The sequence below is a fragment of the Somniosus microcephalus genome, chromosome 17 (genome assembly GCF_052327205.1).
Source record: "Somniosus microcephalus isolate GS21.2 chromosome 17, FLI_Smic_1.0, whole genome shotgun sequence".
NCBI classification, from domain to species: Eukaryota; Metazoa; Chordata; class Chondrichthyes; order Squaliformes; family Somniosidae; genus Somniosus; species Somniosus microcephalus.
In genome coordinates, this window is record NC_141003.1 from 58175664 (window position 1) to 58201549 (window position 25886).

At 43.2% G+C, this 25886-nt stretch overlaps 1 protein-coding gene across 1 annotated transcript in view; it reads right to left on the reverse strand.

The window, feature by feature from the left end:
• fbxl13 (F-box and leucine-rich repeat protein 13) overlaps positions 1-25886 on the reverse strand; it is a 301931-nt gene that overhangs the window by 269181 nt on the left and 6864 nt on the right. The window contains exons 2-6 of the mRNA XM_086010428.1: positions 11993-12099; positions 11495-11524; positions 7287-7380; positions 6336-6403; positions 72-226 (exon numbers count right to left, since the gene is read on the reverse strand). Of these exons, the coding sequence (XP_085866554.1) occupies positions 72-226; positions 6336-6403; positions 7287-7380; positions 11495-11524; positions 11993-12099 (454 nt within the window). The remainder of the gene's footprint in view (positions 1-71; positions 227-6335; positions 6404-7286; positions 7381-11494; positions 11525-11992; positions 12100-25886) is intronic.

Genomic DNA, 25886 nt, shown 5'->3' on the forward strand with positions numbered 1-25886 from the left:
AATACAGCACATATGTGCAGACAGAAGTATTAATTCCAGTTCTTTATCATATAAAATGCATTTCAACTCACAGGCTTGTCGTTGCTTTCGGAACTGCACCCATTTCACCCATGTATTAAATGCCGCTTTTAATTTGTTCTGTGCATACTTATTCATAGCCTTTAGTAGATTATGTAACTTTTTCATCTGTTGCCTTCTTACATTTCTGAGATACGCCTTCCACGCACTGTAAGTAAAAAGGGCAGAAAAATAAAAAAATTGCTTGCAAAGGACTTACCTAGCAATGAATAAGAGTACGCATACAATACACAGCACAGTAATACTGAATCTAGCATGATGTAACCTCTATTGTTTAGCTTTAAAGCAGTAGTTCTCTAACTGTTTTCAGCCAAGCCCCACCAAAAATTCCCATTGGTTTTGGCGTCCTATTACTTATGGACACTGAAAGGTTAATTACAGCACAATCGTTGCGTACAGCAGTGGACATCAAGAATTCAAAGAGAAATCAAAAAGGATCTAACACAAATGCATTCCTTCTCTTCCTTCAGTGCACAGATGCTTACTGCGTGATTTCAGCATATCTTCAGATCAGAAGTGGCCTTGAGTAAAAATGCCAAAGAGCTTTCCCAATGGTTCATCAAATTTTCTGATCAGTAACTAAGCCGTACAGACCAGCACGGTCCAGGTTTGATCATGATCTCTTATACGTTCCAGGAAGAACATAACAATTGGTCTCAGTATCTCCTGGGTTAGGGAGATAAAGTCAGCCAGTATTCCTGGTCCTGATTGTTATCCATGACTCCTCCTTTCTCCACCCTCCTTCTCCTGTCTGCCTCTTCCCTCCTCCTACTCCCCATTCCCACTCCCTTCCTCTCCACTCCCCAAATTCTTGCCCCTCTGCTCCTACTGGATTTGTGCCCCAAAACTCTGGAATTTCCAGCTCTGCTTGTCACCTGCTTTTTCAGCAGTGGAGAGTGGCACAAAAAGAGGGGAAGTGGAGAAAACAATAAACACATTAAAATAGATTTTTGCTTTAACTCTGGACTGCAAGGACTGGTTTCAAACCATCTCCCGAGAAAGGGAATCAATTATTCTTTGTTCCAGAGGATATACAAGGACAATGTAACATTAGCAAAGCACCTTTTGTAAGTTTTTGTGCTGAAACTCTGCATCATACATTATTTATGGTAAAAGAATATTGTTGCAGCATTACAGTATATTAATTCTAGCTTCTACTGAACCTATGCAATTACCATCTGTTTTATGACTTTATTAGGACAGTTTGACACAACAGAATTCCCAAAGAAATAAGTGAAACAGAATCTGCGGAAGGGCAGGGAAGGGAAGGAGAGATGAAGATAGAGGGCAGGGGAGCGGATGTGAAAGGAAAGGGGGGTGGAGATGGGGGAGTGGAGAAGGGGACAAGGAGAGAGGAATGGTGGTAATCAAGGGTCAGAAAATCAATCAGGCGGTCTGGTGCAGGAAAATCATCTCAGTTGGTGGGTGGGCCTGGCGAAAGACTACTAGCGGAGTGGGGGCAGTTTAAACTCGATGGCAATGGATGTTGTCTCAGAAGTCTTGTTGCAATGTTGCCCAGTGGGACTCTACACCGAACGAACATGTGTAAGGCACAACGGGGTGCTTAGAGAAAAAGTCTCAAAAGCAACAGGGGCGTTCCCTGAAAGCAGACATGGCAAGGTGAGCAGAGAATTGTCAAGTCAGTTGGTGCGCATTTTATTCTTCTTGATGCCAGCTTACCTATGTGATGACTCTCGTCAGCCAGAGGAAGGAGCCTGGCAAAAACGTTCTTAATGGGTGGAGTAGAAATTAAACCACAATGCAGGAATGGGCCACTGGAATTCTACTCATGGAAATGGAGAAGCTAACAGGGGGTGGGACAGATCTTCAAAATCAGCCAGGAGTGCAAATTTCTGTCGACAAGAGGGGGGAGAGAATAGAACTGGTTGACTTAAGATTTCTGCCCTATTTTAATAGATGCTGCTTTGGAGTGCTGCTGGTTTCAGTTTCTGTCCCAAAACAATATGCTTAGGTTCTCAGCACTGCATCTCCTATCGGGGCGAATTTTGAGGCCTCCCGCATCATGGAAACAATGTGATAGTGCTGCAAAAATCATGGGGAAAGACTTATTGCCCTGTTTCTGTCGGCATCATTTTCTTGGGTCCACAGCTTAGGTGGCTGCCTGAATACTAGTGGTAGACTAATACATTTATGCAAATTGGGGTCCTATGACACGATTAGGACTCGGGTGTTATTTTTGGTGGCTAAAACTGTTGTACGGATTGGTAGGACCACTCAGTAATCCTTGGTGGTAAAGGTTGGAATCGGCATTTAAGAACCTGCTTTAAAGAGGCAAGCACCTGCAGACAAAAAAATGGTGAGTACTTCTGCTCAAATTCTTAGTTGGATGGTGTGGAAAGATTTGCAACTTCAATACGGAGTATAACAGAGCTTTTTGAAAATTCTTGGCAGAATTTCTTAGCCTTCAAGGAGGGTGATTGAGGATAGGATGAATGGGAGTGATTGAAGCAACCCGAATGTGGGCAGTGGAGGACAAAGTGGGGCAAGAGGAGCACCAGCAGCAAGGACAGCATCAGGTCCTGTCAGAGCACCACATAGAATAGGGGTTGCGCAGCCCCTACTCTTCACATAGTGCCAATAGACCAGAGTTACCAGAAGCTCACCAAGGAGTAATGTGTAAGGAGGAACAGGTTCTCGCAGCAAACAGTAACAGACCTGTGTAGCCTCCTACAGAACAAACTGCAGCCTTCTGTGCCATCTGGTCACTCTCTGCCAGTGGCAGTCAAAGTGACAGTCTCCCTCAATTTTTTGGCTTCATGGTCATTCCAGGCTGCAATGGGGAATATGGCACATGTTAGCCAGTTGGCTTCACGTACCTGCATAAAACAAGTGACGGATGCTTTGTTCACGAAGGCAAGTCAATATATCAAGTTCCCCATAGATGCCACCAGTCAACATGACAGAGCAGTGGGATTTGCAGCTGCCGGGCTCCCATAAGTCCACGCTGCTATCGACTGCACTCATGTGGTGATTAAGGCACCACCACATAATAGTCTATGAATTATGCAGGTGTGTGCATGGTACCGTGGTAGCAGCCATGATGCATTCATTCTGTATCAGGCCAACATCTCTGCCATTTTTGACCAAGAGCACCAGGTCCAAGGATGGGCTATTAGAGGAAAAGGGCTACTAAGTGAAAAGGCCTACCCATTGCTGCTGACACCCATCCATCACCCACAAACGACAACTGAAAGTCGGTACAATGATAGCCATGGGAGCACCAGGCCAATAATCGAGCAAGCCATTGGCATGTTGAAAGAGCATTTAGGGTGCCTGGATAAATCTGGGGGTTTCCTTCAATACAGACCCCCATCACAACTCCCATAACGTGGTTGTCTGCTGCATCCTACATAGCGTTGTCTTTAATTGAGGCAAGATATTGATCCAGCAGCAGCTGCAGAGGAGTTATTATCAGAGAAAGAAGAGCCCCAGAAAGGAGGAAGCAGGAGAAGCTGCAGCAAGACCTACCCAGCAGAACTTACTCTTGGAGACACTGAACAAATAGTAATTGCTGAGAAATCACAGAAAATCAGCAGGACAAACTCTTCTTAGGGAGACTTGGCATCTCACAAAGAGGTGCATTCAGCCTTTAAATATTGCAGATCTCAGGCAGAAATCCCACCCCCAGTTGGGTAGGCTGCCTGTCAGCAATCCCAATGCCTGAGAAACCCAGCAATGAAATGCAAATAAGGCTAAGGTCTCAAAATGGGCTGGGCCTTGCATCCATGTGATCGGGTGGCCGATCATTGCTCTGCCCACCGATCGCCCAAAGGAGAAATCCGCTCCGCGATCTTCAACATCCCAACTCAAAACTGAAGAGCAGTATTACTTTATTCCATGTGTTAACTTCAACCTCATTGCAAAAATGTCATAGTACCAACAGAGAAAGCGATTTTGTTGAAAAAAGATTTGAAGAAATTAGTTGCTCCAATCCATGAGGGGGGATTTTACTGTCAGTGCAGTGGAGCTGTCATGTAACATTTGTTGAGCTCCATTGTATAGGCACGGAATTTACTCAATCCCATTTACATGGAAATTATGCCAAAATTTACGCTGGTTTGCAGGCCGATCTTGCCCATCAGAACTTGCACCTAACTTTCCTGTGGCGCACATTTGCCTACATCTGAAGGTAATAACAGGCATAAAACAAGTGCAGATGCAGTGACATCAATAGGGGTAATAGCACGAGTATAAAAAGATGTGTGCTGTCTTCTGCCATGGCTCCTTACTCTAAGGCCCCAACATTTACTGGGAGGTGGGGAGGGTGCGGAGTAGTGCGGGGAAAACCCAGTTAGGTCAGGGTCCTGCTGAATTTAACGGCAGGACCTCATTAGGATTTCTTTTCCATTTCCTGCCGGCAGGGGGAAGAGAGAGGCCATTGTGGGAGGGACGGAGTGAGAGATCGGGGCTTGGGGGGATGGAGGAAGACGCCATTGCGAGAGGGAGGAATGTCAGAGATTGGGGCTGAAGTGGGGTTGGGGTTTGCCAATCATGGCAGGGGGTGCTGTAAAAGGTACTTCCCTTCTTGAGCGGGCAGCCGTCGAACCCTTTTACTGCCAGGTTTTCGGAGCTCTGGGAAACCCGCGTGGCAACTGTTAAATTTAAATTACATTCCCAGTTGCACTGTGGGAGCCTGATTTAAATATGTTAATGAAGTGTCCCACCTCTCAACAGCGGGACACTCGCACGACACGAAGGGTTGGGGCACAACCCCCGTTTTAACATTTTTAAAACCCCCCCACAACGCTCTCCCATTCCTTGTGGTGGGGGTTAATATTGAGGCCAAAGAGTATCCTGCTTCTGCTATTCCTCTTCCTTTATCATGCAAATCAGTGGTATGCCCATTGGGAAGGCCATGCCAATTTAGTCCTTCTGATGTCCCACTAAGGGCCCAGGACGTTCTAACATAGGGAATCCCTGTTCCCACCGCATGACAGTGGGCATGTTTGGGGTGGACAGAGGCTCTGCCCTTCTCAACAAGCCACTGAGGAACTTCAGTGCAAGTCTGGGACCTGGCGTATCCGGATCCTGACCTAGTTTTCAGCTGTTCCGACGGATTCCTGCTGAAGTTATGACGGGAGTATACCAGAACAGCTGTGGATTTTCAAGTCTAAGTTACATAGAACTAGAATTACATGTGATTAAATAGAATTTTACAGCACAGAAATAGGCCATTCTGTCCAACAGGTCTATGCTCCACATAAGCCTCCTCCCACCCACTTCATCTCAACCTATCAACATATCTTCTATTCCTTTCTCCCTCATGTACTTATCCAATGTCCAATTAAATACATTTATGCTATTCGCCTTAACCATTCCATGTGGTAGCGAGCGAGTATCACATTTTCATCACTCTCGGAGTAAAGAAGTTTCTCTTGAATTCCTTATCGGATTTATTAGTGACTATCTTATATTTATGGCCCCTAATGGGAGCAGCCTCAGTGGGAACAGCAAGCAAGGACTCAGGTCTTGTGCATTCCCTCTCCCATCTCATCATTAGTGCTCATGCCTTCAGCTGCCTGGGTCCTACTCTCTAGAATTCTATCCCTAAACCCCTCCCCTTCTCTCCTCCTTTCAGACCCTCCCTAAAACCTCTGACTTTTTCTTTTGCTCACCCCTCCTAACCTTTCCTTCTTTGTCTTAGTTTCTGTTTCTCCTCACATCTCTGTGAAGCATCTTGAGTTGTTTCTCTACATTACAGGTGCTATGTAAATGCAAGTTCTTGTTCTTAAGACCAGCCAATGATGAATATTTTGTCAGCGCTTGCTGTTGCCAGTGGGATATCCATTGGAACTTCACACTTTTTTTTTTAAATCACAGATGGGAAGGGAGATGCTGGTCAAATTACTGAGAATTGAAGATTGACAAATGGCAACAAGTATAACCTACACCTAATGAAGCTGTGTGATTTGTCTTGTTGTCCTCATCAACAAACTTAACTATGTGGAACTACAATAAATGAATGCCACACAGATAAGCCAGCCTTCATAAAGCACTCTGAAGGGAGAATCATATCAACACTATCAATTTCAAAAACATCTTAAAGCAAATGTATCCATGGTGATTCTCTATGTTGGCAACCTGGAAGTATTCCTGAAGCATGTGTATTATATGCTAAATAAGGAAGAGGTCTATCTTTTCCAGTGACTTTATGAAATATATAAAATATAAAAATCAGAAATCAAGCCTGATGATTTTATTTATTTCCACCAAACAGCTCCTACAAATGTACTCACCAAAAGCATTTCTTCAATAAAAAGTTTGAATAAAACCAATATGCTTTCTCATACAATTCTGGAGCAAGCTGCAAAAATATATTGAAAAGGTATATAATTAACATTTTGATTCTGGTCTCAAAACATGCTACTTTATTAAAGACCATAGCCCCGATTTTAACTGGAGCGAGGCGAGCGTGGTGCTTACGGGATTAGCTGCAGGCTCACCTCGAACTGCCTGCATGAGACCCGAGCCATTTTAACTCCTGCGCCTCAATACATAATACAGCCCCAAACCCGATGGAAATGATATGAGGCTGGCAGGCAAGCACAGCAGGTGGCCACCATCAGAGACTCACGGGAACGGTGAGCTGCTGAGTGGATCGGTGGAGGGGCCCAGACACTGAATGAGGAAGAGGTCTATATTTCTACAGTGATTTTATTTTAAAAATATAAAAATCAGAAATCTAGGCTAAGAGAGAGGTGGCGTGGGGAGAAACCTGGGATAGGAGAGGTCCAAGGACTCCTTGTGGGGTCCAGAGGAGGACTCCTATTCTTCCTGGCCCATGGGGAAACCTTAAAAAAAATTAATTTCTTATTTACCTGGGCTTCGTCTTGCCTTCTTATGCCAGCTTTCCTGGGTACAACTGGCACTGTGCTCGAGTCCTATGGCCCTGGGTTAAAATAATGTTGGGGTTCCCGTCATCAGACCATGACTTTTGCACGTCAGTGAGGCCTTCACCGGCCTGAGGCAAGGGCCTTGGACTTTGCTTAAAACTTGTCTGTTAAAATGGCGTGACTTTTGCAGTTCAGACTAGTTAAAAAGACTGCATTTATGTATACAACTGACTTGTGACTTTGCTGCTGACAAGTTAAAAGTTATATTTACTTGTGAATTATAAATATTATTAATTTGACACTTACCCTATTATTGTCTTATATATGGTTCTAGGAAAAAGACCAGCTGCTTACCACCTCACCCGACTCCAGATCAAAGAGAAAGCTTAGATAACTGCCCATCATTTTTTTCATGCTCTGTCTGAATTCAGCATTGATAAACATATCCCTACATAAGAAAGGAGTAAAATATTAAAAGTACAATTAAAAGAATAACAATCTACATAAAAAACAATGCATGTTGTAAGATGCAGCACTGGGTGTAAAAATTGACCAATATTAAGTAGCAAAACATTTAAAATAATTATTTCTATCCATATTTTTACTCCTTTACAAGCTCTCACCACCATATATCCTGCAGCTAATGAGGATAAGACAACCCAAAGCATAGCCTTATCCTTGGCCTACAAGTACAGAATTAATTAGCATGATTTAACTGTGGCGAAATGGGCAGTGTCAAGACACCACAATGGTGCATTTTATTGGAGCACCAGTTTCTAAGGTTAATGTAGCATTGTATGATTCAAATACAAGAACAACTGCTTTGAATCTGTATATAACTGCAGGCTTTGGCCAACTGATGGCACTGTAGGCTGGCAATTTCTCCCTCAGGCAGGTCTTTGTCCACCATGATTTGTGTTTTAGTATTTAATATTTGGCTAAGTATACAGATGTAGTTAACTAATTTTCCCCTTCCAAGTCATACTTCCCCCCCACCCCACCAACTTATTGGCCACTTCTCTTTGGGACCTCCATGTCCAAGCCAAACACTACTAGACCTCTGAAAACCCATCCCTCCCACCACCATGCCCTGGGATTTGTCAGTTCAAACTTTCAAACTTGTCACCTCGAATCCTACATGGCACATACCATTTTGGAATACATATAGGAGATATTTGAGACATGACTTGTGGTAAAGTGTAGCATGCTTGGCAGGAAAAGGTGACTTTGGACCTATGGTTCTCAAAGCTCTCTACTGCTGGGGATATCCTCGCGTCAAGTCTGGGTCTGTTGTAGACTAACTGATAGAGACTGATTGTTATCATTAGTCAACAACTCATTATCATTGCATTATGCGACTACCAGGATGGTGGAAGGCAAACTAGGCGGACCTTTGGTCTTTTTTCATCTAACAATTAATATGTTCTTATGTACATAGCCTCTTCAGCCAAGACCCCATAGTGCACTCTGTGAGGAGTGGCCTTTTTCCAATATCACACCCTATTTCCTTGCTGGAATGTGTTACTGAAACTCATTTTCCCAAATTGATGTAGTATGTAATACCATTGCTCTAATCACTTTGTCTGGATCTGATCCATGTTGCTAGCAGTAGCGTGTATTGTATAGATTTAATCCCTTGTGAGCTGAATTTTCCTTAATAACATCAATGTAAATTAATCTGAAATCTCTACAAGGCCAAAAAGTCAAAAATCTCGAAACATGACAAAGGTTTTCTTTGTTTGTTGGCTGTAATAACTTATATGAAATGAGTTCGGCTGTCTCAACCCAGTTCCTAGTGACATGGGCCCATAGCACAAGAGTGCATTTATTTAGCACTAATTGGCAGTCTCACTTGACAGGGATGCAGAACAGCTAGAGTAGAAATGGAAAAATTCATGCTAGTGTAACACATTAGCATTGTTGGGATAAAGAGGGAACTTTACTCTATATCTGGCTTACATTATATTTAACCTAGCTTAGTGGACTACATTTCTTTACGGACAAAAAAAGGCTAGAATGTATGTTCATACTTGGTCTAACTTCTTTAGTTGGGAAATGTTGCTCCTTTAAGTAGTACAAATACTATGGGGGAGATACTCCACCCTAATGTTAGCAAAAAAGTCAACATGAGTTCAAAGCTAGTTTTTCACTAACATTAGCAAATGAAGGCAAATATACATTACTGCTCTTTTTGTTTAAACATTCAGAGATTTTGGGGGTGATATTCCCAGCCCTGGGGAGGCAGGACTGCCGGGAAAATGGCAGAATCTGGGTACCCATCCCACCCCAAACCGCCTCCGGAGGCGGCTATCCGACCCGCGCCGGGTCCCGTCTCCTCGAGCGGGAAGGGGATTAGTGCCAATTAACTGCCTGTTACCAGGTAGTTAACGGGCAGTTTTTTGGCTAATCCCTATTTTGAGCCCTAAAGTGTGGGCTTCCCGACAGCTCCGAACCTCGCCAAGGTCAGCGAGGCGAGCCTTGGGTCTGCGGGGGTCGGAGGGGCCGAAATGTCCGGTGTGCAGGTGAGTGATGAGTGCAAGTGTGGAGAGGTAAGTGTGTGAGGTGAGTCTAAAGTGTTTTATTAAGATATTACTTACCTTTGCTTCTTCCTCCAGACTTCATCCCTTTAGGCTGCGGAGCTGCCTCATCTCACCGCAGAGAAAGCAGAATGGCCGCTGCATTCTTAAATGCAGCAGCCTTCTGCTTTCTGCTCAGGAAAGCTTTCTAAGTGAGCCTGTGTCCAATGTCTCACCTTAGAAGACAGATTCGGTGTTTGACTTCACAGAGCTCCATCACAATGCTCCATCTATTGAGGGAAAGGTCCATTATTGGACGTACACTTGTGGTTCATGAGAAGGAAGATGACTTGGGCAAAGGTGGAAATGAGGAGAGCATTCGAACAGGAAATGCTGGAGGATGTTTGACCTGTGGTGTGATTGGAATTGCTAAAGAATGAAATCAATATATCTGTGGGGTGGAGAATTGACATTGTAACGTTTCATCTGTCAAGAATCTTGACAGATGAAACGTCATTCGCTGATGTCATCTGTCACCGGCTTTCCCTTAATTGGCTGGCTAAACCCGCTGGGCCAATCAAGGGAAAATAGCGTGGGTTGGCCAGACGTCGATGGAGGCGGGACCAAAACCCGACAAGCAGCTTTCCCGCCTCCATCACGTCGCCATTGATAAAATCACCCCCTTTGGTCTGAGTAATAAAGAAAAGTGTTAAAACATCTTATATTGGGGATATGCCATATGGTGTTGACATTCTTATAACTGCTAAAACTTAAAGAAAAGTTTATCTTTTTTTCTCTTCATGTTCATACCACATGACTATCCATATTCCAGATAATATTAATAGTCAAGGAGGCACGATAAATTTGAAGTTATGGCGCCCTCTTACCGAATAGGTTTGTAACGAATGTAATAAACAATTTGGCCCGGAATTTGCGGCCAGCAGCGAAGCAAAGGCATTCGCTGTTGGCCCCGAAGTACACGCCACACAGGGATCTTGCAATCCCCGTGTCGAGAACTTTGGGTTTTCCGACCTTGAATTCAATTCAACAGAACTTAATGGGGATCCCACTTGTGTGAACTGCTGTGACGTCAACAGGCTGTCTAAGCAGCCAATCAAAAGGCAGCATTCTCACAGAGAGCAAACAAGGAAGTGGGTAAGCCCTTAAAATTCTAACTATTTAAAATAGTTAGAGAGAGCAAAAGAAAGATTGGGGTTCTCACATGGGGAAAAAGCAAACCTAAAATAAAGATGCACAAACTTGAAAAAAAATTTTAGAAATGTTTCTGAAAAATGTTATGAACAACTTTCACACTGCACAAATTTAAGATTAGTTTTCCATGCTCTTAACATTTGTTTAGCAGTCAATACGTGGGGAATTTAACAGCGTACTTACTGCGGAAGAACCAAAGTTTTCGTCAGTTTCAATGATTTACGAGATTTCACTAATTGCTGGCTCTGTGGGAGAGGGCACAGCGCAGCCAGGTTCGGAGCCGTCATTGACAGATCTCAACTTCGGGTTTTCCGCATACGCTGTCATACCGACCGCAAATTCAGGGCCATTATGAGATACAGCAAAGTCTAAGAAATGTTATACTTGTTGTAATTGTGGAGACAGGCACTTTTCAGTTATTTAGCCACTTTACAGAATTTGGCTCCTTCACAATAATCACATTTGGATCTTTTCAAGCCAAAATTACTGCTTTAACTGCTTTCAATTAAAACTTGTAGTTTTAATTGAAAGCATGTATTTAGTGACCCTGCAAGGTTACTGCACAATATTTGGCATCACTTCATTTGTCCTGCAGCATGATTTTGAAAAGATTCATTATTTTTTTTATTGTTTTACAAGTTTGTGGTTGTTGATATAGAAACATTTTGATTACAAAAAACCCAGAGGAATGCTGGAAACGCATAGCATCTGAAAGAAACAATGTTCAATGTAAATTTTACACTTTGATCAGAATTAAATTGCAAACTGGATCATGGTTGAATGTTAGCTGTCCTCAAATCTGCAAGTAGACATTGTAAATGTTGAAGAACCTACCAGCTCAATTCTAGATAGCTTTCCTTTGTCCTGTAACAAAAGAAAAAGTTAGTTTATTAAAATTTAAGTTATTTGATGCAATTATTTAAAATAAAATATACATTTCCAAATAATTATTGAGGACTATTTCTTCTTGATTCTGTGATATTGTTACATTCATTCACGAGCTAAAGTGTCCAGGAGAAAGTCATTCCAGCAATCCAGTGGAAAAGGACATAGACATTTTTTAAGGGCTCAACATTATTTTCTTAGCAATAGGCAGAAGAGTACATGTCAAATATAATTTCGAATTATTTTGGCAAATTCTAATTATTTTGGCAAATGCACCGCGATCGAAGGCTTCCTAGAATAATCAGTAACAAGTCGCGTGCACCGAATAGAGCTATGTTACATTCTAAGGCCAAACTGCCCTCAATTAGCTTGGTGTGGTGCTCGTAGCGATAAAAATGTCTTACGGGTTGAAGCAAACGGTAATTCTGAATTTGATTTTATACTCACAAAAGCAAAGCTTGATCTTTCTTTTGGTTTATCAGTTCTTTAATTTTCTCCTCCAAAAATATTAATGGATCATCTGGACACTGAACAAATAACCCTGCAAGCAACGCCTATTAAAAGATAAAAATATTAGATAGGCTGATGAATTAATAAGAGTATTGCAGGCTTTCTGTAATTAATTTGCTTGTTGCTCTTCTGGATAAGGTTCTCTTGGTCTTACAGTATGGAATATTTTCAATTGGGTGAATTCCAAATGGTTTGTAACCCACCCAAAGGAAGTTCAGCAATTTGCACAAATCCAAGTATTTAGTGACCCTGCAAGGTTACTGCACAATATCTGGCATCACTTAGTTTGTCCTGCAGCACGATTTTGAAAAGATTCATTATTTTTTGGATTGTTTTACAAGTTTGTGGTTGTTGATATAGAAACATTTTGATAACAAAAAAAAGATGAATTCTGGAAACACGTAGCATCTGAAAGAAACAATGTTAATGTTTCAGGTGGGACCGTTTAATGAAATGTCCGCAATTGCATGGGTCCCTGGCAATAGTAAGCACCCAAGTATTTTGATAACGGCTTCGACTCATAACTTCAGAAAACTAGCCAACTACTGTAATAGCAAATGATAGTGTATTATATTGTCTCCAAAACATTCCCGGCTCCTAAAGATAAACAATTGTTTATTTATCACTAGGATGGTTTATGTGGAAATGATGCTGAATGATTTGAATTTACACTGCCTGAATGGTAGTGTGAGCATCTTCAGTATTATTTTTTTGTGGAGCTTATTCAAATGTCACAGATCCAAGATTGGACAGACTTCCCAACTCACTGAGAAGAAAATGCTGGGAATTATATGTATTTGAGGACTCTACCAATTCTCCATTCTGGCTGGTAAAGGAGGGATTTTAATGGTCATCTGGGCAGCTGCTTGAACTACATAAGCAGCACTCTTGAGAAGAAAAGTCACTGCTGTTTTTGTGAGGGATGAGGCATATAAAGTCCCAAAATCTGGGATCTCACGATCTAAATGTACTGTCAATGCTTTGCTCCAAACTTTGGAACCAATTGATAAGAGCCGAAGAATATAACCAAACAGAGGGGTATCTGTAACAGGTACCACTTAAAATGTAATACTGGACAGAACTCATAATGCCATTAGCAGTCCTGACCCCACTCATGCCAGGAAAGATCACTCAACACCAAGACGTTGTCTGATACTGGCTCTGATCAGCCACTAGAGTACTACTACTTGCATTTATATAGTGCATTTAATGTATAAAAACATCCCAAGGTGCTTCACAGAGGAGTAATGAGACAAAAATTTACACCAGTCCAAAGAACAAGCTATAAAGAGGGTTGACAAAACTTGGTCAATGAGTTGGCTTTTAAAGACGTTTTAAAGTAGCAAAGGAAGGTAGAGATTTAGGGAGGAAATTTCAGCGCATAGGGGCATAGACCGCTGACGGCACGGCCACCAATGATGGAGCAAAAGGACAAGGGGATGCACAAGTGAGGGGTGAGGCCATTAAGGTATTTAAACACAAGAATTTTAAATTGGAGGCACTGGGGAACTAGGAGCCAATGTAGGTCAGCAAGGACAGGGGTGTTCAGTGAGCAGAACTTGATGCAGGATATCATATGGCCAACAAAGTTTTGGATGAGCTGAAGTTTACAGAGGTTGGAGGGTGGGAGGCTGGCAAGAGAAACATTGGACTAATCAACTCTGGAGGAGACAACAGCATAGATGAGGGTTTCAGTTGCATATAGAATGAGGCTGGGGTGGTGTTGGGCAAGTAGGTGGTCTTCGCGATCGGAAGCTCAGCTCATGGTCAAATACCACGCCAAGGTTGCAGACAGCCTGAGACAGTGGCCGAGGAAGGGTATGGAACTGGCGGAAAGGGTGCGCAGTTTGTGATAGGGGCCACAAATTTGGTTTCTGCCATTTATTCATTACAGCATTTATACTTTATGGCACTTTAACACTCAAAGAAAGCAGTATAAAGTCACCAACAAACTGTTTCGATACTTGCAATGGCATAAAAGCATAAATTTTGTTTTGTAACTTTGTTATTTTTATGTTAGGAGACCAACACCTCTAGTGAAGGTGTATCATATTGTCCCAACAACAACTTGTATTTAGATAGTGCCTTTAATGTAGTAAAATGTCCCAAGGCGCTTCACAGGAGCGATTATCAAACAACATTTGACACCAAGCCACATAAGGAGCTATTAGGACAGGTGACTAAAACCTTGATCAAAGAGGTAGGTTTTAAGGAGCGTCTTAAAGGAGGAGAGAGAGTTAGGGAGGTGGAGAGGCTTAGGGAGGGAATTCCAGGCCTTAGGGGCCAGGCAGCTGAAGGCACAGGCGCCAGTGGTGGAGCGATTAAAATCGGGGACGCACAAGAGGCCAGACTTGGAGTAGCGTAGAGATCTCACTCTTACTGCATCAAGACATATATATAAGGTGTTATGGCTTACAGTGGTTAAGATAGTTTGACTCAACAACATAAAAAAGAGCTATAATACACAAACTTTAATTTGACTTGCTCATTTGATAACGCTCAATGTTAGACTTACAGTTCCACCTAGTGGTCAAATTATGAGTAGTATCTAGATAACTAACGATGCAGCCTCTCAAAAACAGCAAATGTCTTGTTCACAGACAAAATCAAATTCTGCAGCTAACAACAAAAGAATAGTTTTTTGTCTTCTGTAATAATATATTCTTGATACTTTGCAATAATTTATGTAAGCATGGAGTTAAACAGCAATAAGTAAATGTTTACAATATTAACACGTTTGATAAGATTACAACTAAAACCTTCCCCCCCCCCCCACCTTACATAGCCATTTAATTTTGGAACACAAAAGAATATTCTGAGCTTCTGATGCTTGATTATCTTACACTGGAGCAAAATTTGTCTTGTATCCACTCACATCCGAGTTAATTTTAAGAACGATTCCGTTAATTGTCCGTCCACAAGTCCATCTCTTCAACCAATAAGGGTATGGTGGCGGACCAACTCATTGTACCAAGCAGTTGTTGGATATGGATCTTGCCCATAATTGCTCCATGGCAATTTCCCAGTCTTTTCCTGGTCAGCAGGGAAGATAGCTTGCAGAAGCTTCCTCCCTACAGATAGGAAGAGTAAAATAAAAATCAAAGATTGAGTCATTGTAATCCTTGGTTTTGCACCTTCCAACACCTAGCTTCACAACAGGTTAGAGGCTGGGAGCAGATTGCCTTGTTCATACCACTGGCCAGAAAATGGTCCGTGGTATGTGTAATGTATATACCTTTAAGGGGGGAACTATCTTTTACAGCTCATGTATACTGCAGTACCGGCAGTGACCACACCTGTATATAGCCCTCAGTAGTAATCTGTACAGATCAGTTCCAGTGTGAGCCACGTTGAGTAAACACCTGTTGTACCGTTCTCCTGCAGTCTGTGTCTTATTATACACGGACACAACAGTATGGGTTACTAAAACACTTGCAGCAAAGTTTAAATTGCTTGTTTGATTTACATAAAGATCAGATTGCATCTTTGGCCAATAGATCAAATTGGCCATTTCCTTGATTTAATTTGCAGCATCATTGCTCTGAAAACTAACTGGTTTGTTCAGTGTGAAGACGCACATGTCTGACACAGACATGAATTGATCTAACCTCCTACAAGATAATCTGGATAATCATCATTGTATTTTGACATGAGGGTAGATTTCCTGATTAATTATTTGCACTTCATGCCCATTTATGAGCTGGAACAAAAAAGTCAGGAAACTAGGTAGAGATCTATAATGTTTGGTTTCTGTCCATTTGATGCCCCGACTAATTTTGCAATCAGATTTTATACTGGCACTGGAAGTGCTTATCAGTTTCCAATTTGGTATATTAAAACTCGGCCCCGATTACTTCATTTGGAGATGCACAAAATTTTCCAGCATTTATGCCAAGTCAACATTCCTTTGCAAAGGCTACCAATGTTTTTGTTTCCACGCACAGAGACTTATCTTTAAGAAATCAATCACATCTCAAGTCACAAAGACACTATGGGACCGATTTTCATATGGCCCTATTAGCCCTAAATAAGTTAGGTAGTTTGTGGCTTGAATAGGCTTGAATCCACTGAATCCCACTGCATTTCTGGACTAAGCTCATTTGCATGTGAAGAAGGTGAATACCAGGTGGGCCTACCTTCTCCTAATCAGTGCTCGCCTAATATGGGGCAGGTGATTTGTGTGATACTGCAGGTCTTAAAAGAGGCAAGCATTTATTTTTTAAATGACATCTACTGATACAAGGACAGCAGCTGAAAAGAAATTCGGAGCAGTCGTGACTGCAGCAGGGTACGCCACTTCAAGGTGGAGACCATTGAAATCAATTCCAGCACCGTCACTATATTTATTAATGACTTAGATAACATAGTAGAGAACCATACATCCAAGTATGTCGATGAGACAAAGATAGGTGGCATAGCAAGTAGTGTAGACAGGAGCATAAAATTGCAAAAGAGCTATTGATAGATTAAGTGAGTGGGCAAAACTGTGGCAGATGGATTTCAACGAAGGTAAGTGGGAGGTCATCCATTTTGGACCAAAAAAGGATAGATCCAACTATTTTTAAATGGCAAAAAGCTAGGAACAGTGAAGGTCCAAAGAGATTTAGTGGTCCATGTGCACAGATCACTAAAATTTAGTGGTCAGGTACAAAAAAAATCAGAAAGGCTAATGAAATGTTAGCCTTTATGGCTAGAGGACTAGAATATAAAGGGGAGGAAGTTTTGCTACAGCTATACAAAGCCCTGGTTAAACCAGATCTGGAGTACTGTATACAGTTCTGAGAACCACACCTTAGAAAGGATATATTGGCCTTGGGAGGAGTACAGTGCAGATTCACCAGAAAGTCATTAGGCCATACTCTATACTTCCCATCATCTCCTTTGCCCAACACCACTTCCTTCAGTAGGATCCTGAAATGGTACAACTCATTCCATATACAGCATCTCCATGATGTATGTTTCTGTTTATCCATTACCTATGGATAGCACCCTGATACATGACTTTCAATATATATCATGTCAGCAAATGTCAATTACGTATACATGCCCCTGCTTTTATAGAACAAAAGAGTGCATAACAAGAAGGAGAATGGAAGGAAGCTCAGCCAAACTGCATTCTTTCCACTATTGAAGAGCAGGCCCTCTAAGATCAGGGATAGGAATTTGAAGAGAAAGCAGGAGATGAAGGAGGAGGCCTGGCTGCCCAGCTGAGGGTTTGTACCACACTTAATCCTCCACTCTCCACAAACTCCAACTTGTGCAAAACTCTGCTGCTTGTATCCTATGGCGCACCAGCCTTGCCATGACTCCCATCTCTTCCATCTTTGCTGACCTACTTTGGCACCTAGTCCCTCAAATGTCTCATCAAAGAATTCTTGTCCTTACCTTTAAATCCCTCCATGGCCTTGGCCCCTATTTCCATAACCTTCTCCAACTCTATAGCTCCTGTCCCCCAATTCTAGTCTCTTATGCATCCCCCTTATCTTTTAGCTTGGTGGCATACCATCAGCCATTTCCATCTCTAGAATTTCCTCCCCAACCCCTTCTACATCTCTCCTCGCTCCTTTAAGACCACCCTTAAGACCCACTTCTTTGATCAAACTTTTGATGATCTCTTCTAATCTCTCCTACTTTGGCTCGGCATCCATTTTCCTTATACCTTAGGATGCTTTTCTACATTAAAGGCGCTATATAAATGCAGGTGTTGTTTAGTCATTCTATTCATTCATGTGTTCATTGTTATCAAAGCATACACTGAGTAGCAGGTCAAGCCAGTATTGTAGGCAAAGAATCATGCACTAAACTATAGCGAGTAGATGTTGGTGACACTTGTTCTCCCTGTTTCTTTATGTGTGACAGAAAAAGTTAGGGCGCTGGTCAATGACCAGGAACCACTATGCATATTACAGCACACTTAGTCAATAAGTATCACCCTGGCAAATGCAAGAACATCATATTAGGAGATATAGAAAGCAACACAGAGCAAAGTACACAGGATGAAATGCAAGTGAACAGGAGCAGGTGGAGGTAGCACAGAAAGAGCATGGTGCAGCTGACCGAAGGGTCACATCACAACTATCCACAGCCGATGAGGGCAAGGATCCTGATCTCTGGGGCCCAGCATTTAAAAGACGGATGTTCTTTGAGCATGATAGGTTGTTGGACTCAATGAGGAAAGTGCCTCACAACTTTCATCACAGGAGAGCTAATGTGGTGGATTCTACAACCTGCATGTGTGGTGTTCTGATGCACAGAATAGAAACTCTGCAGTCCACCTTGGAGGATGTTGTGACTCCAGAGAAATATGCAGTGTAGGCACCCATGGAAGAAACCCTAATGTCAATTGTTACATCGCTTAAGAATGCTCAGATTGCTATGTACAGGTCTTGGACATAATGTCACCTCCTCCTTAGACAGGATGCCCAAGCAATTACATAGAACCATTCATAGGGGCTTCAATGTCATTGGTGCCATAGGGTCTGATCACCCACAGATCAGCAGGCACAGTGGCACTGAACCCAGGAGCAGGGACAGGCATGAACTGGCAATGGATGATGCTGCTGTCTCTCCAATAACACACCTACCCCCTTCTACCACTCCCTTCCTGTGATTTCACATCTGCCAGGAAGTGAACAGGACCAGGCTGCACCTTCAGCGGCGAAGTATAGCAGCTGCAGCTGGGCTATCTTGGACCAGAGTTTGGCAAACTTTTTTTTTGTTCAAGAGAAAGATACTGAAGATCTGTGCATCATTTTCATCACAATAATGTAATACGTGATGCTAGTGTTAGTTTTTTAAACAATTGTCACTACATCATGTTTTTACCAATCAAGTTGTCATGAAAGGCATGCCTGGGATTACATTTCAGCAAATACAATCTCCAGTTTCAAGAAGCACATGAAATTCTTTCACAAAGCAATTCTAATCCACCAGCAGTTACACCAGATAACTGTGAATCTCATGAATCTGTTTATTCTATGTGTCTGGATGAGGTGGAGGCATGATTTAACAAGCTGGTGAAGCTTTGAATACTGTTCCTAATCTGTTTAAGAATGAAAATAAGTATGTTGCTATTGAGAGCATTATTTCCAAGTATCGAAAATTATAAACAAAGAACCTGTTCACTGCTGGTACTATTGCCAACTTGTGCAACACTACTGGTGATGAACCAGAACTACAAAATCTCCTCCTAGACCACTGCAGCACAAGCCTCATTGCTGTTTGAGCTTTACTGCAATACTCACCTAATAGTCACATTGTAGACATGACTGTTAGAAACCAGCTGGGCATGATGCTAATCGGGAAAACAGTTTTGTATCAAGCTTTAATAAACCAATCGATCTCTCATACTATAGGTCTTAGATTCACAGGCACAAAATATTGTTTATCTATCATTTTACAAAACTTAAGATACAATTAACTTTGTTCTTCCCTCTCCACAACTGCTTATTCTCAGGATATTTACAATAAATATTTTGCCTTCCTCCCTATGGTGGATTTATAGTATTTGCTTAAGGTGGAAGTACTTTATTTGTTTATTCTCCCTTTCCCAAAATCTTCCTTCTTTTTCTCAGTTATTTACATATGCATTTTAAAAGTCATTTTTTCTCCCCCTTACTTCCCATGGTAGACTTGTAGTTCTTGACATAACTGCACCAAGAAGATTGTTCCCACCTATTATGTCCGTGTATAATTGAGACACGGACAGCAGGAGTTGATTATAACAAATCTTTACTGAATGGAGACAATCAGGGACTGAAACTACAGAAGGCTGCTAGCGCCTTTTATACAGGGGTGGTCACTGCCGGTACTGCAGTCTGAGACCAGTTATTCTCTTAAAGGTACATACACAACAATTCCTCCCCTTTTAGATAAACAGTACATAACATTCATTTAACAACTAAATGATAACTAATTACAATCACAATTACGGTTGCTAGATACATTGGTTGAGGTTAAGCAATTATAAGTTCAGTCTTTGAGGAGGCTTCCTGATTCTGTCTGGATAACGCCTCTTTGGGGTATCAGGTTTTTCTGGCAAGATTGAGTCGGGATCAATGTCGTTGTTTGGTTCATCTGCTTCCAATATCACCGATTCTGCGGTAGATGCAATTGGTACGTCGGTTTCATCGCCAGGTGTATCAGATCGTGGTGTGGCGTTGACGTTTTCCAGTGACTCTAGAATCTGGTCAGCATGGCGTCTTACAATGCTCTCTCCAACGTCCACGGTATACATGAGAGGTCCTTGCCGTGTACAAATCGTTCCTGGCTGCCATTTCTCTGTGCGGTAGTCCCGGGCCAAAACTGGTTGACCTATCTTAAAACTCCTGGTCGGTCTTTCATTCATATTCTTAAACTGCCTGTTCTCCACATCTCTTCTGATGTTCGGCTTAACCAAATCCAAGCGGCATCGTAGTCTTCGATTGAAGAACATCATGGCAGGAGTTTGGTTGGTAACCGCATGTGTCGCATTCCGGTAGGCAAACAAGAAGTTGTCCACCTTGTGTTGTAGGGGTATATCTTCATTACACATTGCCTTGATAGCCTTCTTGATAGCCTTCTTGAATGTTTGAACAAACCTCTCGGCCAATCCATTAGTGGCTGGATGATATGGGGCAGATGTGTAATGCTTAACACCATTGTTCTTTAAGAACCTCCGGAACTCTTCAGACACAAACTGTGGTCCATTGTCAGAGCAAATCTGTTCAGGCAGCCCATTCCTGGCGAATATGGTTCATAAGACAGATAGTTTTTTCTGTGGTGGTTGAGGACATTTTTATTACCTCTGGCCACTTTGAATGTGCATCCACCGCAATTAAAAACATCGAGTCCATGAAGGGACCAGCAAAATCAATGTGCACCCTTTGCCATGGAGATGAGGGCCACTCCCATGGATGTAGAGGGGCTTGTGGTGGGGCGTTTTGGACCTTCTGGCATCCTGTACAGCTCTTGGTCATCTCTTCGATTTCTCTATCGATTCCCGGCCACCACACAAACGCTCTGGCTAAGTTCTTCATTTTTACCCCTCCCAGATGACCCTCATGAAGCTCATTGAGCACTCTATCCTTCAATTTGGGTGGAATTACTACTCTGGATCCACACATCAAGGTTCCTCTGCACACTGACAGCTGTTCTCTTCTCGGCGAGAATGCTGGCAGCAGTGGTTCGCCATGTGCTGGCCATCCCTTCACCTTTAAATCATAGACCTGGGACAGTGTCGGGTCATCTCGAGTTTCCTTTTCTATGTTTGCATTCGTCACAGGGAGACATTCGACTATGGTCGAGTGGAATAACTCCATTGGATCCACTGCAAGTTCTTCTTCCACCGTCGGCAACGGTAGGCGCGACAATCCATCAGCATTCCCATGCTGTTTAGTTCCTTTGTACTCGATGTCATATTGGTGTGCCCCTAGGAAAAGGGACCACCTCTGTAGCCGTTGTGCTGTCATTATCGGTACGCCCTTCTGAGGGTTGAAAATGGAGACAAGAGGTTGATGATCAGTTAGGAGAGTAAATTTTTGACCGTGCAGGTAGTGATTGAACTTCTTCACCCCCCACACTAGGCTGAGGGCCTCTCTGTCAATCTGGGCGTAGTTACGCTCGGCTGAAGTTAACGAGCGTGACGCAAAAGCTATCGGCCTCTCTAAACCATCAAGGAATTTATGTGACAGTACCGCCCCAATGCCGTCGGGAGACGCATCACACGCCAGTCTTATCGGTAGTGATGGGTTGTAGTGAGCCAATACTTCTCTTGAAGTGATTAAGTCCTTACTCTTCTGAAAGGCCCGCTTACAGTCATTGCTCCATTTCCATGCTACTCCCGTTCGTAGTAGGGCGTTCAGTGGGTGCAGAATTGTGGACAAATTCGGTAAAAACCTATGGTAGTAATTCACCAATCCGAGGAATGACCTCAGTTGCGACACATTTTCAGGCACTGGGGCCTTAACAACCGCTTCAATTTTGTCAGGGGACTTATGTAACCCCTCTTCATCAATCACGTGGCCACAATACGATATCTGTTTCTTAAAAAACTCGCACTTGGGGCGGTTGGCTCGTAGCCCATGTTCACGTAGTCTAGTGAGCACCTGTTCTAGGTTGTTAAGGTGTTCACTGTCATCTTCACCTGTCACTAGGATGTCGTCCAAGTAACACTGAGTCCCCGGAATCCCTTGCAGGACTTGTTCCATCGCTCTTTGCCATATCGCCGGAGCTGATGCTACTCCGAATACCAATCGATGATACTGGTAAAGACCTTTGTGAGTGTTTATCGTGAGATACTTCCTAGAGGATTCTTCAACCTCCATCTGCAAATACGCCTGTGCTAGGTCAATTTTTGTAAAACGCTTCCCTCCAGATAGTGAGGCGAAGATGTCTTCTATCCTTGGAAGAGGATATTGTACTGTGTGAAGGACTGGGTTCACCGTCACCTTGAAGTCCCCACAGATGCGAACCTTCCTTGGCTCCTCAGACTTATTGTTTAACGTTTTCTTCATGACAGGAATGATGGGTGTCGCCCACTCGCTCCAGTCTACCTTAGATAACACGCCTGCATTCTCCAGATTCTCCAGCTCTGCCTCCACGGCTGGGCGAATTGCATATGGTACCGGTCTTGCTTTGAAAAACTTGGGAATTGCATTCTCTTCTATTTTCATCGAGGCGGTTACGCCTTTAAGAGTGCCCAGTTCTTGTTGAAATACCTCTTTGGCGTTAGCTAAGATTGTTGACAATCGTCCAGGAGTGACATCGTCATCTTTTTTACCAGTCACCGTCATTGCCTGAATGGAGTGCCAGTCTAAGCTTATCTTTCTGATCCATTCACGACCCAATAACGGTGGTCCACCATCTTGCAGTATGTAGAGATACAATTTCCGTATTTTCTTGCCGTTGTATTCAACAGGCACCCTTATTTTTCCTCTGGGGTATACTTTTTGCCCCGTATACGTCGTCAAGACGATGGATGTCTCCCTCAAGGGTATGTGTGAGAATAGCCGCTCGTAGTCTCGTCGATTCATGACGGTTAGCGCTGATCCTGTATCCAATTCCATTTTAACTTGGGACCCTGCTATCGTGAGGGTGACCCAAATGGTTCGGTGATCCTGTTTTGCGATTACATTGTGAAGTTTGAGACAGCTTAGTCTCTTGTTCCCGGATTCACTATCGCTCATCTGGTCTTCGGAACTACTGTCCGTCATCTTTTGTACTTTCTTGTACGGTTCCTTAGTAGCCTTTTTGTTGTCGTTGGTCTTCTTCCCAGACCTGCAAACTCGTGCAATGTGTCCCATCTTTCCGCATTGCCTGCATATTTTGTCCTTGGACCAGCAGTCCTTCTGGTCATGGGTTGTTCTGCCGCAGCGATAACATTTTGCAAATCCCCGTGTCATTTCGTGGGTGCCGTATTCCTGTGGCTTTTGTTGTATTTCCGCAGCTCCCCTGGCTGCTGCTTCGTACGATACTGCCACGCTGAAAGCCTTATCTAGCGTCAGCTCTTTCTCGGAGAGTAACTTCTTCTGGGTTCCTTCACTCAGGAGTCCACAGACAAATTTGTCCCGTAGGGTATCTGCCAGTCCTGCTCCGAACTGGCAGTGCTTTGATAGCTTGCGTAGTTCCGTAAGGTAATCAGCATTGCTCTCATCTTTATGCTGAGTTCTCCTGTGGAATTTAAATCTTTCTGCTATCAGAAGCGGTGCAGGGTTTAGGTGTTCCTGTAGGGTAGCAACAACTTCGTTAAAACTCTTCGCCTTCGGTTTGGCTGGAGTAATCAGGTCCCGCAATAGGCCGTACGTTCTTGCGCCCATTAAGTTTAGCAGTACCGATGCCTTTTTCTCATCGGCTATTCCGTTTGCCTCGCAATATACCTCGACTCTTTCCACATACGTGGTCCAGTCTTCTATTGCATTATCAAAGGCAGTGATATAGCCAGTCTTCGGCATCTTGGAAATCTAAAATGGCGCCTCCCGCGCTTTGCCTTCTTCCCCGGTTTAACAAAATGGCGCCTCCCGTGCTTTGCCTTCTTCCCCGCTGGATTAAGATGGCGCCTCCCGCGCTTTGCCTTCTTCCCCGCTGTTGCTAGCGCTGCTTTCCGCGGTTTCCGTGGCAACCTGCAGCTCCTCGCGGCTTTCTGCACGTTTAATATTTTTTTTAATTTTATTATTTTCCCATCGTGGAACAACCCTGTGGGACTCTTGCCTCCCTCTTCTCGGGTCTGTACGCTGCCCGGCTTCATAGCACCGGCCGCGCCCTGTGTGCTCCACCCTCTCTCTCTCTCCTCTTCCCGACAACGCTGCTCGGCCCCGTTGCAAGCCACCCGCTCGAGTTCTAGACCGCCGCAGCCCAGGAAGGATCAGTGTACTACCTGCCACCAGCCCGATTAGCTGAAGCACCGTCGACAGGAACCAAGCCCCGCTCTCGACAGCCTCTCCTGCAAATCTTCAACTCCGCTGACTCAGGGGCGGATGCCCACGGTCGACGCCCGTTTCTACTGCTTCTTTCTTCCTTCTGGCCTCGACCTCTGCTCACTTCGCTTCAGGAATGGATCCCATGAGGTGGTGCAGACTGTAGGTAAGTTTGTATCTGCTCGTCGCCAATATTATGTCCGTGTATAATTGAGACACGGACAGCAGGAGTTGATTATAACAAGTCTTTACTGAATGGAGACAATCGGGAACTGAAACTACAGAAGGCTGCTAGCGCCTTTTATACAGGGGTGGTCACTGCCGGTACTGCAGTCTGAGACCAGTTATTCCCTTAAAGGTACATACACAACACCACCAAACCCCAATGACCAGCACCCTGAATAGGTAGTTGTTCACCATTACCCATGCCTGACTGACTGGCAGATGCCACTCCCATGCCCAAGTTCAGAATCAAAGTTCTTCATAAGTATCCTCCATGACTCCAGTGCAACACAAAAAAATTATTCCAACTATATATGCTATATAGACCACTAAAAAAATCCTTCTCGTACTTTTCTCTGCTGTTTTTACCTCAAAAGGGCAGGTTGTCACAGTGCATCTGGGTAATTCCATAGAAGATGGGTGGAAACTACCACTCTAATGATGCAGCGCACACACATACAAAATCTGTCAACAGGAGCTGCAAAAAGCCAGCAGTGAGAGGCAACTGAATGAGTAGAGTGAGTTGGCCTGAACTGGGTGCAGTAATTATTAAATTACAATTTTTCACTATTAGTTGTTAAATAGGGTTGACTTATGCAAATTGTGATGAAAATGACTGGGCTAGTTTATTAGAGAAGCTAGCTAGTAAGTGTCAAAAGTACTGGTTCAATTTTTCATTGATTGGCTAGTTTGAAAGTGATACCCATTTTGATTTGGTAGTTTTTCCTGACTGTTGTTCTGAGTGAATTTAAGTAGATCGTACAAGCAAGGTAGTGAAGTTACAAGAGGCTAGCTGATTGAGTAAATGGAGTTGCCCTGATCTAGAGTGAGTCGCTGAAGTTTAGTGGCTTGAAGCTATATTCAACTATTTAAGTTTTTGAGCCCTTTGATCATAGCAAGACAGTGCAAAACTGTTTTGTGTGGAACTTACATGATGTGGGAGGTTCTAGAAACTGCGAGTGTCCAGAACAGCCACAGTTGTAAGAAGGGTTTCAGGTAGACTCACTCAAGCTCAAAGTTACTGAACTTGAGGAGCAGTTGGAGGCATTCCACGCCACACACTACACAAGGAAAGAGAATGAGCTACAGGAGGTGGTCACCCTGCAGTTTGAGGGGAATAGTGAGGCAAATGTCGGGAAATGGGCAACCATCCACTTGAGGGGGAGAAGTGGGAATCCCAATTTGCCCAATAGACAAAGCTTCTATTTTTCTGCGAT